Raw genomic sequence first — 18,205 nt, forward strand, 5'->3', positions numbered from 1 at the left:
TTAAATTGTAACACTAATTTATATTTATAATTGTTTAAATTGAAATTTTTAATTTTATATTTTTTTAAAATTTTTATCAGGACTTAAGTGTTAATGATTTATCTTATTGACACCTGACTGTCATTTTCCCATAAAACATTCCTCCTACCTTCCTAAATCCGCCGCATCCTGTCCGTGTCCTTAATCTTTCTTCCTTTCTTTGTTTTTTCTTTAAAAAAAATTGCAATCTTGATCTTCTTCAAAAACTGTTTCTAAGGGGAAAAAAAAAAAAAAAACTGTTCTGTTCACTTTTTGACAGTGTCACTTCCCCATTTCTATTGCTTTACGTTCCTTTCTGGCTAGCGAAAAGCAAAGCAAAACCCATGTTTGCAGGTAACGCCCCCACTAATCGCAAACCTAAAATCTCCCATTAACCTTTCTGAATAAGCAAGCCACTTAAAACGAGTTTAGTGGCTTCTTTCAGAAAGCTTCTTTCTTTCTTTCTTACTACTTAAGGCTAAGTATAAAGTTCTCTCATCGCTAATCAGCATTAACACTGAAAATTCCAGGTTTTGCGAAGAACCATTTTCGCCATGCGGTGGAAACCAATGCCGGCAAAATCCAATTCGTAGCAGAATTTTGGGGTAGTATATACTTGTGAATCTTCTGCTCAAGTTTTAGTTTTGGTTAAATGCAAAGGGATCTGTATGAGGAGGGTTCTTTTGGGTATTTTTCTTCTTGAGGAAAGAAAGTTTTTTTTTTTTTTTGGTTTTTGGTAGGTTTGATTTCATTTCTTGAGAGATTTCAGCAAGTAGGTTTTGTTTTCTAAAGAAGCAAGGATGATTCAGCTTTTGTTCTTGGTTCTATTTGCGGAGGGTGTCCTGGCTTTTCTTTTGTTGGTGAAGATTGGGCCATTGAGAGATCTTGTAATCAAGAGTCTGGATCAGCTCAAGATGGGGAAGGGTCCTGCTACTGTGAAAACTATTGCTGGTACCATGTCTGTGATCCTCCTCTCAAGCCTTATGAGCATTGTTAAGATCCAGAACAAGGGTGCTAAGCTTGGTACTATGTCTCCCATGGATCAAGTTCTGTGGAGGACGCACTTGCTTGAGGCTTCACTCATGGGTATGCTCTTAAACTTTTCTTAGTTATGTGGTTCCTTGCTTATTGTTTTAGCGCTATGTATTTTATGGTCGGTAGTATTAATTTAATTCTTAAATGTTGTGCTAATGTGTTGCTATGGGCGTCCTGCTACATTACTTATTAGTATCTTTAGTTGGGGCTTCACGAGAAGGGTCTAGCCACACATACACACGCGAACTTTTTAACATTTTGATGCGTATCTTTTCCTGATTTTCTGTGTTAATTCTAGACTGAAGGGAAATGTGAAATCTTTCTTAATAATGAGTTAGGCCTTGTTATGTATTAATGGTTTTTATTTTTTCAGCTTGTCTCGTGTGCATGTTAGTAAAAGAAATAGTCTTCGAATAGGTTTTTGGCTATCTTGTTACCTCAGACCGAAAGCATGCCATTTTTAACTTTTACTGTGTAGGAAAATGGGAAACTTAGTCCCTCATGAGATTTCAATATAATATAAAGCAGGAAGTATAGGACCCCAAATGCAATGTGACAGGGTGTTCTGGAAACAGCATGACTGGCTGGTTAGGCTGGAAAAACTGGAAAGCATTCCTCTGTTCAGCTTGGATTGAACCCTAAAGCTGTTACGAAGCAAAACTTGTGAAAAAACTGTGAACTGGTGAAAACAACTCACTACTGATTGTTATGTACTTTATATTTTTAAATTATCTTGTCATAGTCTATATTGAATCATAGAGCTTTGAAATCTCTTCACTTATTAGTTCAATGACTGGTCCACCTTTCAAGACATTAGGAATACGCTATAAATCGTGTTCACATCTCTGTATGGGATTTCCAGTCACAATTCTCAGATTAAATAAATCTATTAAGTGGTTTCCTATTCAAACCTACTTAAGCCTTTGTTAGCTGAGACTGGATGACTTGGGTGACTGACTTGTTTCATTCATTGGGATTTATCTGTTTTTTGGATTTATATTTATAAATTGTTACCATATTTGTTGTAACAATTATATGCTGTTTATATATATATATATATATTCCTAAATGTCATATGGTTGAGTACATGTGCTATTTTACTGTGAAAGAACTGTCAATCTGTTATTGGGGAATTGGCATTGAGCGCTGTGTGCATGATCTGTCAATCTTTTAACTAGGAAGGAAATGGAGTCTTTTCTACGGTGATGGTTAAGAAATCAATAAATGAGTGCCTGAAGGACAGAGAGCATAATATGAGAAGTATGGAAAACTGAGGCTAAGCTACCCGACATTGAAATTCAAAGGCCTATAGATGCTTCATGAGTTTTTGCCAGTTCATTGCAACAACCAGTTCCCCTAGTTAACTAAAATACATCAGGTTTTTGCTTGCTATTGTGTGAATTGGAGAAGAAAGCATCCTAGAATGCTCAATCATGACCACATCAAAGTCCAAATTGCGTTGCTTGCTGAATTTCTTTGCCTGGAATGGAAAATTTGACTGCACCTAGAGAAGATGAAGCTGCTTGGTTGTTGATGGTGGAGAGGCAATAGGAAACATGAGAAGAGAAGGATGGAAATTGATAAAGTTTGATGGATTTGATTGCCATGAATGCAGGGAACCCTTAAATCAGTGATTGAAGGTCGTGTTGGTGGCTCTTACTGTTCCTTTTCTTCACAAGCATCCCCCCAGTTAAAAGATGTATTGAAGTGTCCCCCTCTGCAAAGGTTTCCAGCAACAATCTGCTTCGCCTTCATTGGCATTGATGAGCTGGAGGAGCTTGACACACTAATCTTTTGGCTTTGTGAAGAGACCTCTTGGTCTAAGTCATCTTCAATCTCTTCCATCACTACTTTCTATTCATAATAATGCATAAGTTCTTTTGTTCTCTCTGTTTTCCCATCTTTTATTCCCTCTGTTTCTCCTGCAATCCCATTATCTTTATTGTGCCTACAGTCACCTTCACCATTCTTTGTTTTCAGAAAGAAATGGAACATTGCTTTGTTCTTCTTATTTAGGCTGATAGTTTTCCTCTTCCTGACTAGAGCTGGAATCTTGAATCTTGATGCCTTGCTTGAATCTTGGGTTCTTTCTCCTTCCTCCATTCTGTTCCTTGTTTGCCTTTTCTTTCTTGTTTCTTTAGCTCACGAGTTTCTTGAAGATGAGCTAGATAGATGGCATTCGAAACATTGTAGGGATTAAAGCATTGGGCTGTTTCTTAACTTCTATTAATCCCCATGTGTCACTTTCTTATATATCTTGGATATTGAGGTATTTGAGAACACTTGGTATGATAATTAAAAGTTGTTATTACAGGGATACACTTGGTATCTTGTCAAAGTTGACAAAGCTAATACTGGTGCAAGATTCCAATGGTTTTCAGACTGATAAGAAATTTTACCCAAAATAGTGTCATTTTAAGCAATCTGGTATCTTGGACAACAATGTACCTAACACACATCTTGAGTGCCTCTTAACATCCAAGATACCATAAAGATGAGGGTGGACTGAGTGCTACATTGCAGTTGTTTGTATTTTGGCTTACTTTGTGAATGAAAGCGTTCCCTCGTTTTATTCATTAAAAAAAAGAAAAAAAGGATGCTACATTGTAGTACCTGTGATGGCAGTAATGGTGGGATCAGTATGCTCAAGGTCATTTCTAATGTGCAGAGAGTGATATCTATAAGGTGTCGTTGGCAGCGTATCATTTGGTTGTGTTAGGTGGGATTGACTATTGAGGATAAACTGGTTATGGAAAGCTTGTGATGGGAAGCATTTTAATTAAATGGTTGAAATATTTTCATGAGGCTTTGCTTAGATATTGGGAATGAGGTTAGTATCTTTTATGCACATCAGATTCTCCATAATTCTTCAATTTCTGCTGGGCATAGGGATTCTTGAATAATTTGTGAAGGATTTCACCATCAAATTCCTTATTTATTTCAAGCACAATGGTTGCAATTTTTAACCAAGAAACCTATCAGACTTATTTTATAGAAAACTATTTTCAGGGTAAAGAGATTCACTTCAACAGATTAACCAAGAAACCCATGTAATTCCTCTGAAGAATCTGCCCATTAAATGCCCAAGAATAATGACTCCTGTTGGTATGACAGTTTCCATGTTAAGGATATGAATTTTGGTTTATGCCAAATATGATGGAGAATCATATCATACACCTCCTATTTTAAGTTGCATATAGACACTTGTGTGTTAATATCTGTAACACCACATGTTAATGTAAACACTAGCGTGTTAAATTACTCTCTCTGTGTTTATAGCCGGTCTTAGGTTTGGTAAAGGAGGAGGGTTGTGTTAAGCCCTTGATAGTTAATGTAAACTTTATTGAATCTCATATGGATATGGATGGACACTTGTGTGTTAATATCTGTGCTTTATCTTATCTTGAAACCTGGTATTTTTTTCATGCAGGTTTTACATTATTCCTTGGATTCATAATTGATAGGATGCACCATTATCTTCGGAAGCTAATTAATTTGAGGGGTAATGTGGGATCTTCTAAAGAAGAGCTAGAAAGGCTTCGGAATGAGAAAGTTCAATTTGAAGACAGGGAAGAGAAAGCTTCAAAGGAGATAAAGAAACTGAAGGAAGAAATATCAAGCCTTTCAGAAAGTTTGAAAAAGGCAAAGTTGGAATGTGAAGAGAAGGACGTAAGAGTTGAGACAGCTGAAGTTCATGTTGCTTCCCTCCAAAAACAGGCTGCCGATCTGCTACTTGAATACGACCGACTGTTGGAAGACAACCAAAATCTTCAGGCTCAAATTCTAGGTAAAGCATAAAGAGTTGAGGAAATGCAAGCTGGCAAACTGAAGTATGGGTGGAAATTAGATATCATTCATGACCATCACTACTAGTTTTTGTTGCAGAGGCTTCCTTGTTTTCCACAGAAGTGATTAATTTTCACTTCTTACTGAACTGGAAAGCGGCCTCCATATGCGTATGTCCAAGATTATAAATTTTGTAGTTCTTCCTCTGGAATCTGTTGTTCCCCTTCACACTGGATTTTTGTCCACCCTGTGGGTAAAGAAAGAAATTTTTCACTTGAGATCTTGTGGGGGAAGTATTAATTGGAAAGGCTTTTAAGATCAAAATTCTTCTAAAGGATCGAAGTCACCATTAGGGTTTCTAAAAGTTATCGTTCAGAAATTTAAATTTTTTTTCCCTTTCAACATTGCATACGCTGGATTGCAATTTTGCGAAACATTCATTGCAGGGCATTAGTGATACTTTTGGTCCTTGAAAGAATTTATTATTCTTAATATCTTCTAGTATAGTTCTGTTTGATCTCCCATTATGACAGGATTTAATGCTTTTAGGCTAAATGTTATATGATGTGAGAGAAGTTTTCCTCAGAAACGACAAATGATCTAACATGTTTCATGTGAAGTACCCTTGCAGAATCCCAGTTCTACTATGGGCAAAAGAGATTGAAGGGACCCTAAATCCTCTAGAACTTTTTTCATGTAAAAAGCTATTGCAGAATTCAAAATTAAAAGATCTAAAAGAAATGGAGAAAAAAGGATCTTTATTTGGAATGTTCCAACTTGCAACCACAAAATGTTTTACATTATAACTTTCGTTTTGTGGTCATGTTGCAAAACTCACCTTTCTCCATTCTCTGTTTATTTTGGGGTCATTATCCATTTTTTTACTCATGAAGAGCATCTCTAATTTGATTTAGCTCTTTCGTGACATTCATCATGTTCAATCTTTCTTTTGACGATTCTATCGAACAAGCAAGTCCTATCTAAAATTATGAAAGTACAGACTTCTCATCACAAGGATGCAAAAGAGTAAGACGTTCCATGATAACAACTTCTGTTGCTCTTCTTATCTGCTGTGTTTGTTGTGGCAAAAGAGCTGAGTTTGCAATTTTCAACAAATTATTTGGATATCCAGTTTTGACATAGCAATGAGGATTGTTACCATCTTTGAACATTTCTTCAGTTGGTCTTCTTCCGGTTAACATTTCCCAAACAAGAATACCAAAAGAATATGTATCACCTTGTATTGTGATCTTAGAACTTATTCCATACTCTGAAATAAGTTGCACAATTTAGTAAATGCTTACCAAATCATCATTCCAAATCTAGAAAAAGGAAAATTTATATAAAAATGAAATTCACAATAGTTAGAAGTTCAAAATGATCACAAGTCACACCTGGAGGAGTATAGCCAATGGTCCCTTTTATTCCAGATGTGCTAGTTTGCATGAGAGAGTTGCCATTAATGGTTGAGACAAGTCTTGCCAACCCAAAATTACTCACATGAGCAACCATATCATCATCAAGAAGGACATTGCTTGGTTTTAAATCACAATGGATAATTGGTTGCTCACACTCATAATGAAGATAATGCAGTGCAGAGACAACTTCATATATGACATTTAATCTTTGACGAAGATCAAATACTGAACACCTATCTATACTATCTAGATTAGGATGCAACCATTTTTCAAGGCTTCCATTCGACATGTACTCAAAAAACAATGCTTTAAATTCTTGTCCCTTGTGATCAATGTTTGAGCAACATGTTAGAATTTTAATTAGATTTTGATGCCTTGAATTTTTAAGAGCATTACATTCTGAGATGAAACTCTTGTGAGCTCCCTTCTTTTTAAGGTTCAATACTTTTATTGCAACAACATTATCTTTTGATCCTAGCCTTCCTTTATACACTGAGCCAAAAACTCCCAGATCCAATCAAGTTGTTTGTAGAGAAGCCTTCGGTTGCAAGGTGCAAATTTTGATATGACACCTTGGAAAGTTGTCTAGTTGTTGGTGTTGCTAAAGATAATTTCCTACTTTTTCACCTCCCATTGAAAGCAAGCATACATATCATTATAAGAGAAAAAGCCAAGCCAATCATAATGGCCATAAGCTTTAAATTGTGGTATCTTCTTTGCGTGTCATCTTTTATGGCGCATGGTGGTAAGTGCAGTTCACAGATGCCTCCACAAAGTTTGACACTTCTAGTTACTGATATTGCACTTGCATTGCTGAATACTCCTTTTGTTGGTACTTCACCCCACCACATTGAAAGAAACATTCAAGTATTCAAGAAAAGAAATGTTTTGTAAGCCAATTACTATTGGTCCAGACAACTTGTTCAATGACATGTCTGAATATGCAAGACTTTTCAACGAAGCTAGTGAAGAAGGCATGGATCCATTGAAGGAATTCCCTCTTAAGTTAAGGTGTTCCATACTTGTGCACTCTCCAATGGTAGAAGGAATCTCTCCAGAGAGATGGTTTTCAGAGATATCCAAAGTGTCAAGGTGCTGAAGGGTTCCAATCTCAAAAGGCAGAGAGCCATTTAATGAATTGTGAGATAAGTTTAGTAAAATAGAAAAAGATGAGAGGCCAAAAATTTGTAAGGGTATAGATCCATGGAAATTGTTTATTCCAATGTCAAGGTGCAATATATATTTCATATTTGCAACTATAGGAGGGATGCTTCCTTCAAGCATATTTTTTGAGAAGTCTAGGATAACCAATTGGCTGAGATTTTCTAGAGAGATGGGTATCTCTCTTGAGAGTTGGTTTACACTTAATGCTAGCATCTGTATTTTGTGTAATTGCCAAAAGAAGAGGGAATGTTGCCTGAAAATTTGTTTTTTTCCAGAGTCAAGGAAATTAAATCTGTATACTTCCTTAGAGATTCAGGAATAGTTCCATATATTTGATCACTACCCATGTATAGTCAAATGAGTTGGGTTGACAAATTTCCTATGGAATTGGGTAAAACACCTCTAAAGTTGTTGCTATCTATAACTAAGTTTTCAAGTTTGCTGTAGTTCTTTAATGATGTTATGAAATTCAAGTCATTACTTGAATTGCTGCCAAGATTATTTTCTTGCAAATTCAGCAGGCTCAAATCTTTTAAAGTTCCAAGACTTGGAACTTCTCCAACAAAAGAGTTGGTAGAAATATCAAAAACTTGAAAAGAGGATGCATTTGTGATGGAATTTGGGATTGGACCTAAAATATGATGATTCAAATCTATGGAAAAATATTTTAGATTTGGGAGGGTGGAGAACATGTTATATGGAAGCTAAGTCATGTTCAGATGGGTTTGTGCTACTGAACTGATAAAGAGAGATGACATGTTGAAAAGTGAGAGAGGAAGAGCACTATACAAGTTATTTAAAGCTGCTGACAAAATTTTCAAGCTCTTCAACTGACCTATCTCTTCAGGGATCCTTCCTTCCAAGTGATTAAAAGCTATGTCAAGATTTGGAAAGAAAGATAGATTCCACAATGAAGTTGGGATTTTTCCAGTTAAATTGTTGTTATGAATGGAAAACCTTTTAAGCTTCTTGAGAGGGCCAATCTGGAATGGTATTTTACCTGTAAGACTATTCAATGACGAGTTCAGGCATATTAGTTCTATGCAACTTGTGAAGTTCCCTAGAATCTCCCCTTTTAATTTACTGTTCCCAAGAGAGAGATGTTTCAACCTGAACAAACATCCTAACTTTAGTGGGATTTTACCATGAAAACTATTGTTTGAGAGATTGAGATTTCTCAAGAAAGAGAGATTGCCAATATTGGGTAATATGATCCTACGGAGATGATAACCTTTTAGATTCAACTCAGTGACTCTCTGATGCTTGAGGCTGCATGTGATTCCTATCCAGGAGCATAAGTGGATTGAACTAATCCAAGAGCTTATGATTTCAAGAGGATCATCATTTATTGATTCGTTAAACTTGAGCAGTACTAAATAATCTGTCTCGTTTGATGCAGCTCTGATATGTTGGAAGCAATGCAGGCTTATGCAGAAGATGATAAGGAATTGAAATGAAAACAAAATTGAAATGAAAACGAAACGGGAGCAAAAGCCATGGTTGTGTTGAAGAATTGAAGGTTGATTAAGTGTAAAAGCTTTACATCCTGCTAATATACATACATACATACAATATTTTTTAGATTGGTAGTGAAAAGATCAAATAACAAAGCTAAACTTTTGACGATCGAAATTGGATAGCCTATGGGAACCACATGGTATAAATTATAAGTTGTGCACCTGTTTCCTGGTTTTGAAAATATCAAGCAAGTGAGAAAAAGTAAACAAGTTGTGATTGCTCGTAGAATTCAAGAGTTAATTTTTTTTAATCGAAGATAATAATATGGATTATAATATATTATAAGATTTGCCTTAGATTGATAGTCTTATGTAGCAACTAAATTCTTTGGAACCAAATACACTTAAAATAAAATAAATAAATTCCAGCCCAGTTACAGTACTAGCTTCACATAGATTTTACTATTCCTTGGCTCAATGAAGAGTATCACAAGATGATCTCTATCATAATAAGATAAATAAAATTAGATAAACTTATCAAATCTTTGTCCCAAAAAACAATGGGAAAATTACTCTTATAATATATTATAAGATTTGACTTAGATTGATAGTCTTATGTAATAACTTAATTCTTTGGAACCAAATACACTTAAAATAAAATAAATATATTCCAGCCCAGCTGCAGTACTAGCTTCACATAGAATTTATTATTCCTTGGCTTAATGAATAGTATTACAAGATGATCTCTATCATAATAAGATAAATAAAATTAGATAAACTTGTCAAATCTTTGTCCCGAAAAAAAATAGGAAAATTACTCTGAAGTCCCTCACAACCATTCAAAATACCTAAAGGTCTCACCAAATCCAAAATTATATGTCTAGTCCTTGAGGACTTAAAAGTGAATTAAATTGAAATGACAATGATTAGAATGTGTATGTCATAAGATGCCCTTTGTTGACAACTTAGCAATGATAATTCATCATAGGATAAAAGCTATTGACAAGTCAAACATCTACTAGTGACCAGTGTAAATTTATTTGGTGAATAGTAAATGTCTTGTGAATAGCCTTTGTTCTCTGGTAATTGACCATTACCAAGTTATTAATAGGATATTTTATGATATAAGTACTTTAGTTATTGTCATTTCAACCTTATCCACTTCTAAGTTCTCAAGGACCGGATAGTTATTTAAGGATTTCATGAGACTTGTGGGTATTTTGAATGGTTGTGGATATTTTGAATGGTTGTTGAGGACTATGATGATTTTCCCAAACACAGATCTTAGAGTATCAGAAGTCATGACAATTTTTTTACAATAAGTTTATAGTTTTTTGTAATAACTCTAACATACATTAGACTTGGGCCAAGACCCAATGTGATTTATTCTTTCTAGTTTATACTCCAACACATCATGAATTATAATTTAAGTCTTGTACCTAAAAGAAAAAAAAAACTTCTATAATTTTGGGCTCTGGCCTCATCTTTTATCAAAGAAGAGAAAGAAAAAGAAAAAAAAACTTGTTAAGTCACCAATCACACATGACATATTATATATATATATATATATATATATTCTTAGAATAAACATTAAATACAATAACAAAATTATTAATCACATATGCATGTCTTTCTGATGTACATAAATAATACTGAACAGGTAGCTTTAATCCAAAAGCAAGAAAAATAGTAGACAATCATAATTCGCATGTACATCTCACCTTATCTAAACCTTTTAATTTAGATTTTTTTTAAACCGTCCAAAGTTTGTTTAGGGTATTATGATGAAAACTATTTTCTAAGTTAATATTTAACACTTTAAAAAGATTTACTAAGAAAATAAAATTTTGATTAGTCATCATAATTATATTTTGGATTGTCATATATCCATATCGCACATATTAATTTTCAAAGCCCTGACCAAAATTATAGATCCAATGTAGGCCAACTAGATTCATGGGAGAGCCTAAAACCTCTAGAATTGTTTGCAGAGTTCCAAGATAATAAAAAACAGAATGGAGGATAATTAAATTATCTTTATTTGGAATGTTCCAATCATAAATTTCAGAATATCACAGATCTTGTTCTTTGGAGAGCATCACTGCTGAAGTGGCATTTCCCCATTCTTTGCTTATCATCCTTTTCTTTTATTGAAACAACAAGTACTAATTTGATTTAGCTTCCTAGTAACATCCATCATGTTCAGTCTCTCATTGTGTGATTTGACTGAGCAAGCAAGTCCAATCTCAAATAATGAAAATATAGTCTTCTCATGATTACTATGATGCAGAAGACTCAACTCATCCATCCTAATTTCTTCTCCTGTTGTTGTTCTTGTTTGATCAAGAGCAGAGTCCACAATATCCAAAAGGTTATTTGGATATGCAGCTTTCACATAGCTATGGAGATCATGGCCATCTTTAAACATTTCATCTGTGGGTTTTCTTCCAGTTAACATTTCCAAAATGAGAATGCCAAAAGAATATACATCACCCTGGGTTGAAATCTCAAAACTTATTCCATACTCTGAAATGAGTTGCATGATGGTCAAAACTTAGCAATTCATATTCTAAAGCTAACAAAAGTAAAATCCATATATAAATCCATATATAAGTGAATTTCAATATTTAAAATGTTCAAATGATCATAAATCATACCTGGAGGAACATAACCAATAGTCCCTTTTATTCCAGTTGTGCTGGTTTTCTTAAAAGTAGTGCCATTGATGCTTGAAAGAAGTCTTGCTAATCCAAAATCACTCAAGTGAGCCACCAAATTATCATTAAGAAGGATATTGCTTGGCTTTATATCACAATGAACAATTGGTTGCTCACACTCATGATAAAGATAGTGCAATGTAGAGGCAACGTCATTTATAATATTTAATCTTTCACCAAGATTTAATGTTGGACATTGATCTGCAGTTCCTAGATTAAGATGCAGCCAATTTTCTAGGCTTCCATTTGGCATGAACTCAAACACAAGTGCTTTAAATTCTTGTCCCTTGAAATTAGTGCTCGAGCAACATGTTAGAATTTTAACCAAATTTCGATGCCTTATGTTTTTTAAGGCATTGCATTCTGAAATGAAACTCTTTTCTGCTCCTTTCACTTGAAGATTCAATACCTTTATGGCAACAATTTTATCTTCTGAATGTAGCCTTCCTTTATATATTGTGCCAAAACTCCCGGATCCAATCAAGTTGTTGGTAGAGAAGCCTTCAGTTGCAAAGTGTAGATCTTGATATGACATCTTGGAAAGTTGTTCGATTGTTGGTGAAGCTGAAGCTGATTTCTTACTTCTTTTTCGCCACCAATATAAAGCAAGAACAAATATCACTAGAATAGAAAATGCTACACAAATAATTATTATTGTGAGCTTCAAATTGTGGTTCTTTTTGACAGGGCATTGTGGTAAGTGCAGTACAGAGATGCCCCCACAAAGCTTCATATTTCCCATCACCGATACTGCACTATTATTACTGAAAACCCCTTTTGTTGGTACCCCACCCTCCAACATATTGAAAGAAACATTCAAGTATTGAAGAAAAGAAAGGTCCTGTAAGCTAGCTAATATTGGCCCAGACAAGTTGTTTCGTGACATATCTAAATGGACAAGACCTTTCAAAGAAACTAGTGAAGAAGGCATGGGGCCATTGAAGGAATTCCCTTGTAAATTAAGGTATTCCATACTAGTACACTCTCCTATGGTAGAAGGAATCTCACCAGAGAGATGATTTTCAGAGAAATCCAAGTTGTTGAGGTTTTTAAGGGTCCCTACCTCTATAGGCAAAGCACCATTCAATGAGTTGTGAGATAAGTTCAATAAAATGGACAAGGATGGAAGACCAAAAATCTGCAAGGGTATGGATCCCGTGAAGTTGTTTTTGGAAAGGTCCAAATGTTGTAAATTTTTCATGCCTCCAATCATAGGGGGGATTTTTCCTTCAAGCATGTTGTCAGACAAAATTAGCAAATACAATCGGCTAAGATTTCCCAGGGATATTGGAAACTCTCCTGAGAATTCATTTCCCTCAAAAGTCAACACTTGCATCTCATGAAAATTTCCAAAAGAAGTTGGAATGTTGCCTGAAAATTTGTTGAATTCAAGATTCAAGAGAATTAAATTTGTGCACTTTCCTAGATTTCCAGGTGCAGTTCCAGATATCTCATTCCTTCCAAGGTTCAGTTGAGTGAGTTGGGTTGACAAATTTCCTATGGAGTTGGGTAAAACACCCCCAAATTTGTTCCAGGCTAGAGATAACTTTTCCAATTTGCTGCAATTTTTCAAAGATGATATGAAATTCAAGTCGTCATTTGAACTGCTGCCTAGATTGTTAAGTTCTAAATCGAGCCAACTCAAATCTTTCATGTTCCATAGATTAGGAACTTTTCCCCTAAAGTAGTTAATAGGAATATCAAAAATTTGGAGAGATGATGCATTTGTGATGGAATTTGGAATTGAACTTGAAATTTGATTCCCAGCTATGCCAAAAATTTGCAAATTTGTGAGGGTGGAGAACATGTTGTTCGGAAGCCGAGTGCCATTTAGATGGTTCATTGCAACCACTATATAAGTAAGAGATGACATGTTGTAAAGTGAGGAAGGCAGGCTGCCAGACAAATTATTAGTGCCTACATTTAAACCTCTCAAGCTCTTCAAATGACCTATCTCTTCAGCTATGTTTCCTTCCAAGTAATTATGAGCAGCTTCAAAATTTTGGAGAGAGGAAAGGTTCCATATAGAAGAAGGAATTATTCCAGTTAACTTGTTTTTGGAAATAAGCAACATTTCAAGCTTCTCAAGTAAGCCAAGTTGAACTGGAATTTTACCTGTAAGACTATTCCATGACAAATTCAAGCGCCTCAGTTCAGTGCAGCTCGACAGGTTCCAAGGAATCCCTCCTGTCAATTTGTTCCCAAGAGAGAGACGTCTCAGCCTGAACAAACGTCCCATCTCTGGTGGGATTTCTCCATTGAAACTATTGTCATTGAGGAAGAGATTCCTCAAGAAGGAGAGATTGCCAACATAAGGCGATATGAACCCACTCAGATGATAACCTCGCAGATTCAACTCTGTGACTCGTTGATGCTTGAGGCTGCATGTGATTCCTGTCCAGGTGCAAAAGTGATTCGAACTATTCCAAGAGCTCAAGACTTCTTCATGATCATCAGATATTGATTCTTTAAACTTGAGCAAGGCCAAATAATCGGTCTCGTTTGATGGTGCTTTGACATGTAAACAAAACAAGTTTAGATACATGATGGCAAGGGTTAGTAATGTTTGCAGGTATTTGGAATGAAATGGGAGTGACATGGACGCAAAAGCCATGGTTGTGCTGATTAAGAAGTGAACGCATATATTGAAATGGTGCTACTTAAACACGAGATTTTGGTTTTTTTTTTTTTTGTTTTTTTTAGCGTTAAGTATTGCCATTATTATCATTGACTTTAGTTGCACATGGTGACGACTTTTATTGGCAAACCAAAGCGGTTCATCAATTTGACTGCCATCTGTTGAGAACAAATTTTCTAAAGCTGAAACTGAATATGATACCCATGAATTTTCATGAAGGTTTTTTAAAAATATTTTACATTTTATTATTTTTCTTATAAAACATAAATTCTTCTCGTTTTTTTTTGGGTTAAAAAAGGAAAAATTAATTAACTAATACTTATACTTTTATTGAGCTTTTAACTCAATCCCTCTAGTTTACAAAATCTTAGGACTTTCTAAAATCATCTATCTCGGATAAAACTTAGGACCACGTTAACAAAGGATGGGATTAAAAGGCACATCACCAGTTGCCAGATCACCCTTAAATCATACTAAGATTTGAACCCAACCTGATAATCCATCGTTGAAATTAAACATTTTTCTAGGTATCAATGAAAGTATCCGTGCAATACATAAGCATGATATCACATGAATATAACCTCAAATATGAAGGATTAAAAGAGGGTGACGCACTTGAGATAGGGCTGGGCTTGGGTTCAAATGTGGATTGTGTAGGGTGACGTGGCAATTGGTGATGGCTAGAATGTCAAACATGATTTAATTTTTTATAAACTAGAAAAACTAAGTTACAGGTCATTAAAATATAAGGACTGAATTGAAAACTCAATAAAAATAAGGATAGACGAACTAATTTTTTTCCTTGTTAAAAAATAAATTTCATAAAATTCTCATTTTCTTAATTCTAGCGATCCATTTCCGTAATGTCGTTACTGTTTTGTGTCGACTTCATATTTACTATTTTGTGATTTGTTTATTCTTTGATTCTATAAAGATTTTCTTCTCTTTCATATTCTAAGCTGTAGTAGGTATTTTTCTAGCAAAAAAATTAAAGAGGGTAGGTATTAGTTCATCATTCCGTATTGATACCGCTGCTTCATCATGCTCCAAAACCAAAATACAAAAGTAAGTAGATTAAATCATAAATAATGAAATTTATTTTATCATAAAAAATTCTCTTATTAAATAAATTTATCTTACTATATATATTATATGAACTCTTATTGATAACTCAAGATGACAACTGATAATTTATCTTGTCATATATTAGAGATTTAGGGCAGGTTAATTAGGAATGAGGATTGAATTTTGGCAAATTCTAAAATTTAGGCAAATGTTGATTTACTTGACTCAGACAGACGGGGACACAGGCAATATCATATTAATGGCAGTTATAAGATTATACGTTTGAAAGGAATGCGTGCGGACACTATACTAATTAATCTTTGAGGAAAAGATGTACAGATTTCAACAAAAATCCTTATCACTAGACAACATTTCAATGCTAGCAGTTGATTGATAGTACTCGCTTTCCCACTCGTAAAACGCGAAAACGCAAAAGTCTCGGTCGGTATGGAATTAATTTTTATATTATAATATTATTTTCTTTGTTTAAAAATATAAAATATTTTTAATTAAATTTTATCTTATTAAAATAATTACTTACTTTTCAATTAACTCCATTTTTTTATATTTATTCCTTTAAAACATCCTATAATAAATATAAAGTCATTATTAATATAGACATTTTTGAAAAAAAAGATAATAATTATACCTTGAAAGATTAAAAATATCTCACATTTTTTAATATCCAACTCTTTAAAAAATATCTTATATTTTTGAACAAAATGAGTATGCTTTTCTTAAAATATAAAGTATAATGTTCAAAAATTCAAAATAAATAACATAAATTTTAATTTTAAAATATAATTTAAAATTAAGAATAAATATAAATATATATTTTTATAAATATAAATATAATTTAAAACATAAATATATATTTTAAAATTTAAAAATTAAGAATATTTTAATTTTTTAGGGGTAAAATAAAAAAGGGCATAAACAAGTTTCCTTAACCTGTTTTTATAGAGTCAGGCCAAGGAGCTCAATTATACTAAAAACTTTTAATTTTTTTAAATCCAGACCTTGTTAAAAATGAGTTTAAATGGATAACCCGTTTTCACAAGTCTACCTATTAGAGGTAGGAAATTTCTAATCAGTTTCCTCATCAAAATAAAAGATAATTAAATTATTAAGATGGTCTATAAGTTAAAAAAAAATTCCGAGTTTACTCTTCTGTTTTAAAAAAATTCTAGGTAGTTGTAAATAATATTATGGATTTACTTTGGAAAAAGATATTTTTTTGAATTCCAATATATATTCTTCTATTGAAGGTAATCCCACTGAAGTCACTATCGAGTATTAAATATTTAAACCTAAGTTGCCTATATTATGAAAAACTAACCCTCTTCTGTTAGATCTAACCTCCATTGGTAAAAACTAATTAATGACTTATCTTTTTACGCAAATTATAGTGATTAACACATAGGACCATCAAATTAAGAAAAATTAATATGTTGGCCCTTTTAATTTTCCTCAATTTTAAATTAGATTCTCATAATTTATTTTATTTTAATTGAATCTTTATAGTCTATTAATTTTGTCTTCTATTAAAGACTAAAACTTCATCCATATAGCAGCCTAAAGTAACGATTTTATTTATGCAGCTATGACCAAACATATATAATGATGCAGGTAATGACTCCATGGCATACAAATTCTGGTATATTTCTATCTTCCTAATAAAACCATCATCTAAATTTCAAGCTTCTGCACTGTATTATATTCCAATTTTATATTCAAATTAGCCTTTTCAAGCATCATTCAAATGAACACAACATTTAAATTATGACCAATCACTTAGAAACATTATAATTACAGGAAAATAAATACTTATATATCATTAAATTATAAAGAGGGGAGAAAATTAGTGTTAATATATACAAAGATTTTAGCTGTTCGTAATTATTAAAAAGCTATAAATACACAAAATATTCATAATCATATTAAATTATAAGAAGAAAAATGAAAAAGAAATGAAGAAATTAAAGAAATAGAGCTTTAAACATCTTTAAAACTTCAACACTTAGTCCCAAATCACCCAAAGCCAAATCATTAGCATAACTAAGTCCAAATGTGTCTCAGTTTAAAGAGTGCATTTTGAGTTGAGCAAGCAGCCACATATCTATCATACCCAAACATTTTTAGCTAAACAAAAATGCAACGTTTTACAAATAGCAACAAAAGTTTTGAATAAAGTTGTGCTTTTGGTAACAACTTTGGCAAATTTTGCATTCTTTTTTGAATTAACATGACAACTCATCTTTGTTTTTTATTTCTTCATCTAAACCTTCTAAAAGCATTATGAAAGGTCTATAATTGCTTTGATCATAACCTTAAATCAAAATAAAAAAATTAAATTAAAGCCAAATGTGAAAACTTAAAACAAGATACACATTTTTATAGTTTGGGCAATTAAAATATATACAATTGTGTCAAGATATATTAAAATCTATGAATAATGTTCTCTCATGATAAGAATTCTAAAGATTAACATTAAGTACTATTTGTAACACTTTGTCAAAAATAGTTTTATCATACATTAGATAACCATGTTTAACCTAAGGCTTTAAACACTTATAAAAAAGCAACCTGAAAGTGTTAATTTCTTTTATTAACCATCAAGTTAAACCCACAGCTTTGCTTGAGGTATTTTCAAAATATATATATATATATATATATATATGTATATTATTAGAATGGTGCATTTTGACATTATTTTAAAGAAAAATGACAGTGAAACCCCTTTGAAGTTTTCAGAAATTTTTGTGTTAATAAATTTTAAAGTGAAAAGATTATTTTACTTTATTAAATATAGCAAGCTCCAATTATAACTTTTATTTAAGGAGTAACAAATTTTTTCTTATAAATCTCAAGAGTTGAATGAGAAATCTCAACTCATCAAGTGTAATT

At 33.1% G+C, this 18,205-nt stretch overlaps 2 protein-coding genes and 1 pseudogene across 2 annotated transcripts; 1 reads left to right on the forward strand and 2 right to left on the reverse strand.

Annotated features, from left to right (window-relative positions):
* The first annotated feature begins 239 nt into the window (after positions 1-239).
* On the forward strand, positions 240-5,173 carry LOC129291626 (uncharacterized). The gene is made up of 3 exons (XM_054929099.1): positions 240-372; positions 549-1,104; positions 4,484-5,173. The coding sequence occupies exons 2-3, from the start codon at positions 819-821 to the stop codon at positions 4,849-4,851; spliced, it is 654 nt and encodes a 217-aa protein (XP_054785074.1). The 5' UTR covers positions 240-372; positions 549-818; the 3' UTR covers positions 4,852-5,173.
* Positions 5,174-5,825: 652 nt separating this feature from the next.
* Positions 5,826-7,505, reverse strand: LOC129290057 (probable LRR receptor-like serine/threonine-protein kinase At3g47570; annotated as a pseudogene).
* A 3,247-nt stretch (positions 7,506-10,752) lies between these two features.
* LOC129291655 (putative receptor-like protein kinase At3g47110) lies at positions 10,753-14,179 on the reverse strand. Its single transcript, XM_054929135.1, has 2 exons — positions 11,536-14,179; positions 10,753-11,404 (listed from the first exon to the last, which is right to left on the reverse strand). The coding sequence occupies exons 1-2, from the start codon at positions 14,138-14,140 to the stop codon at positions 11,013-11,015; spliced, it is 2,997 nt and encodes a 998-aa protein (XP_054785110.1). The 5' UTR covers positions 14,141-14,179; the 3' UTR covers positions 10,753-11,012.
* Between the last annotated feature and the right edge of the window lie 4,026 nt (positions 14,180-18,205).

The sequence above is a fragment of the Prosopis cineraria genome, unplaced genomic scaffold (assembly GCF_029017545.1).
Source record: "Prosopis cineraria cultivar Desert tree isolate PC_DT_omini unplaced genomic scaffold, ASM2901754v1 PC13, whole genome shotgun sequence".
Classification (NCBI taxonomy): domain Eukaryota; kingdom Viridiplantae; phylum Streptophyta; class Magnoliopsida; order Fabales; family Fabaceae; genus Prosopis; species Prosopis cineraria.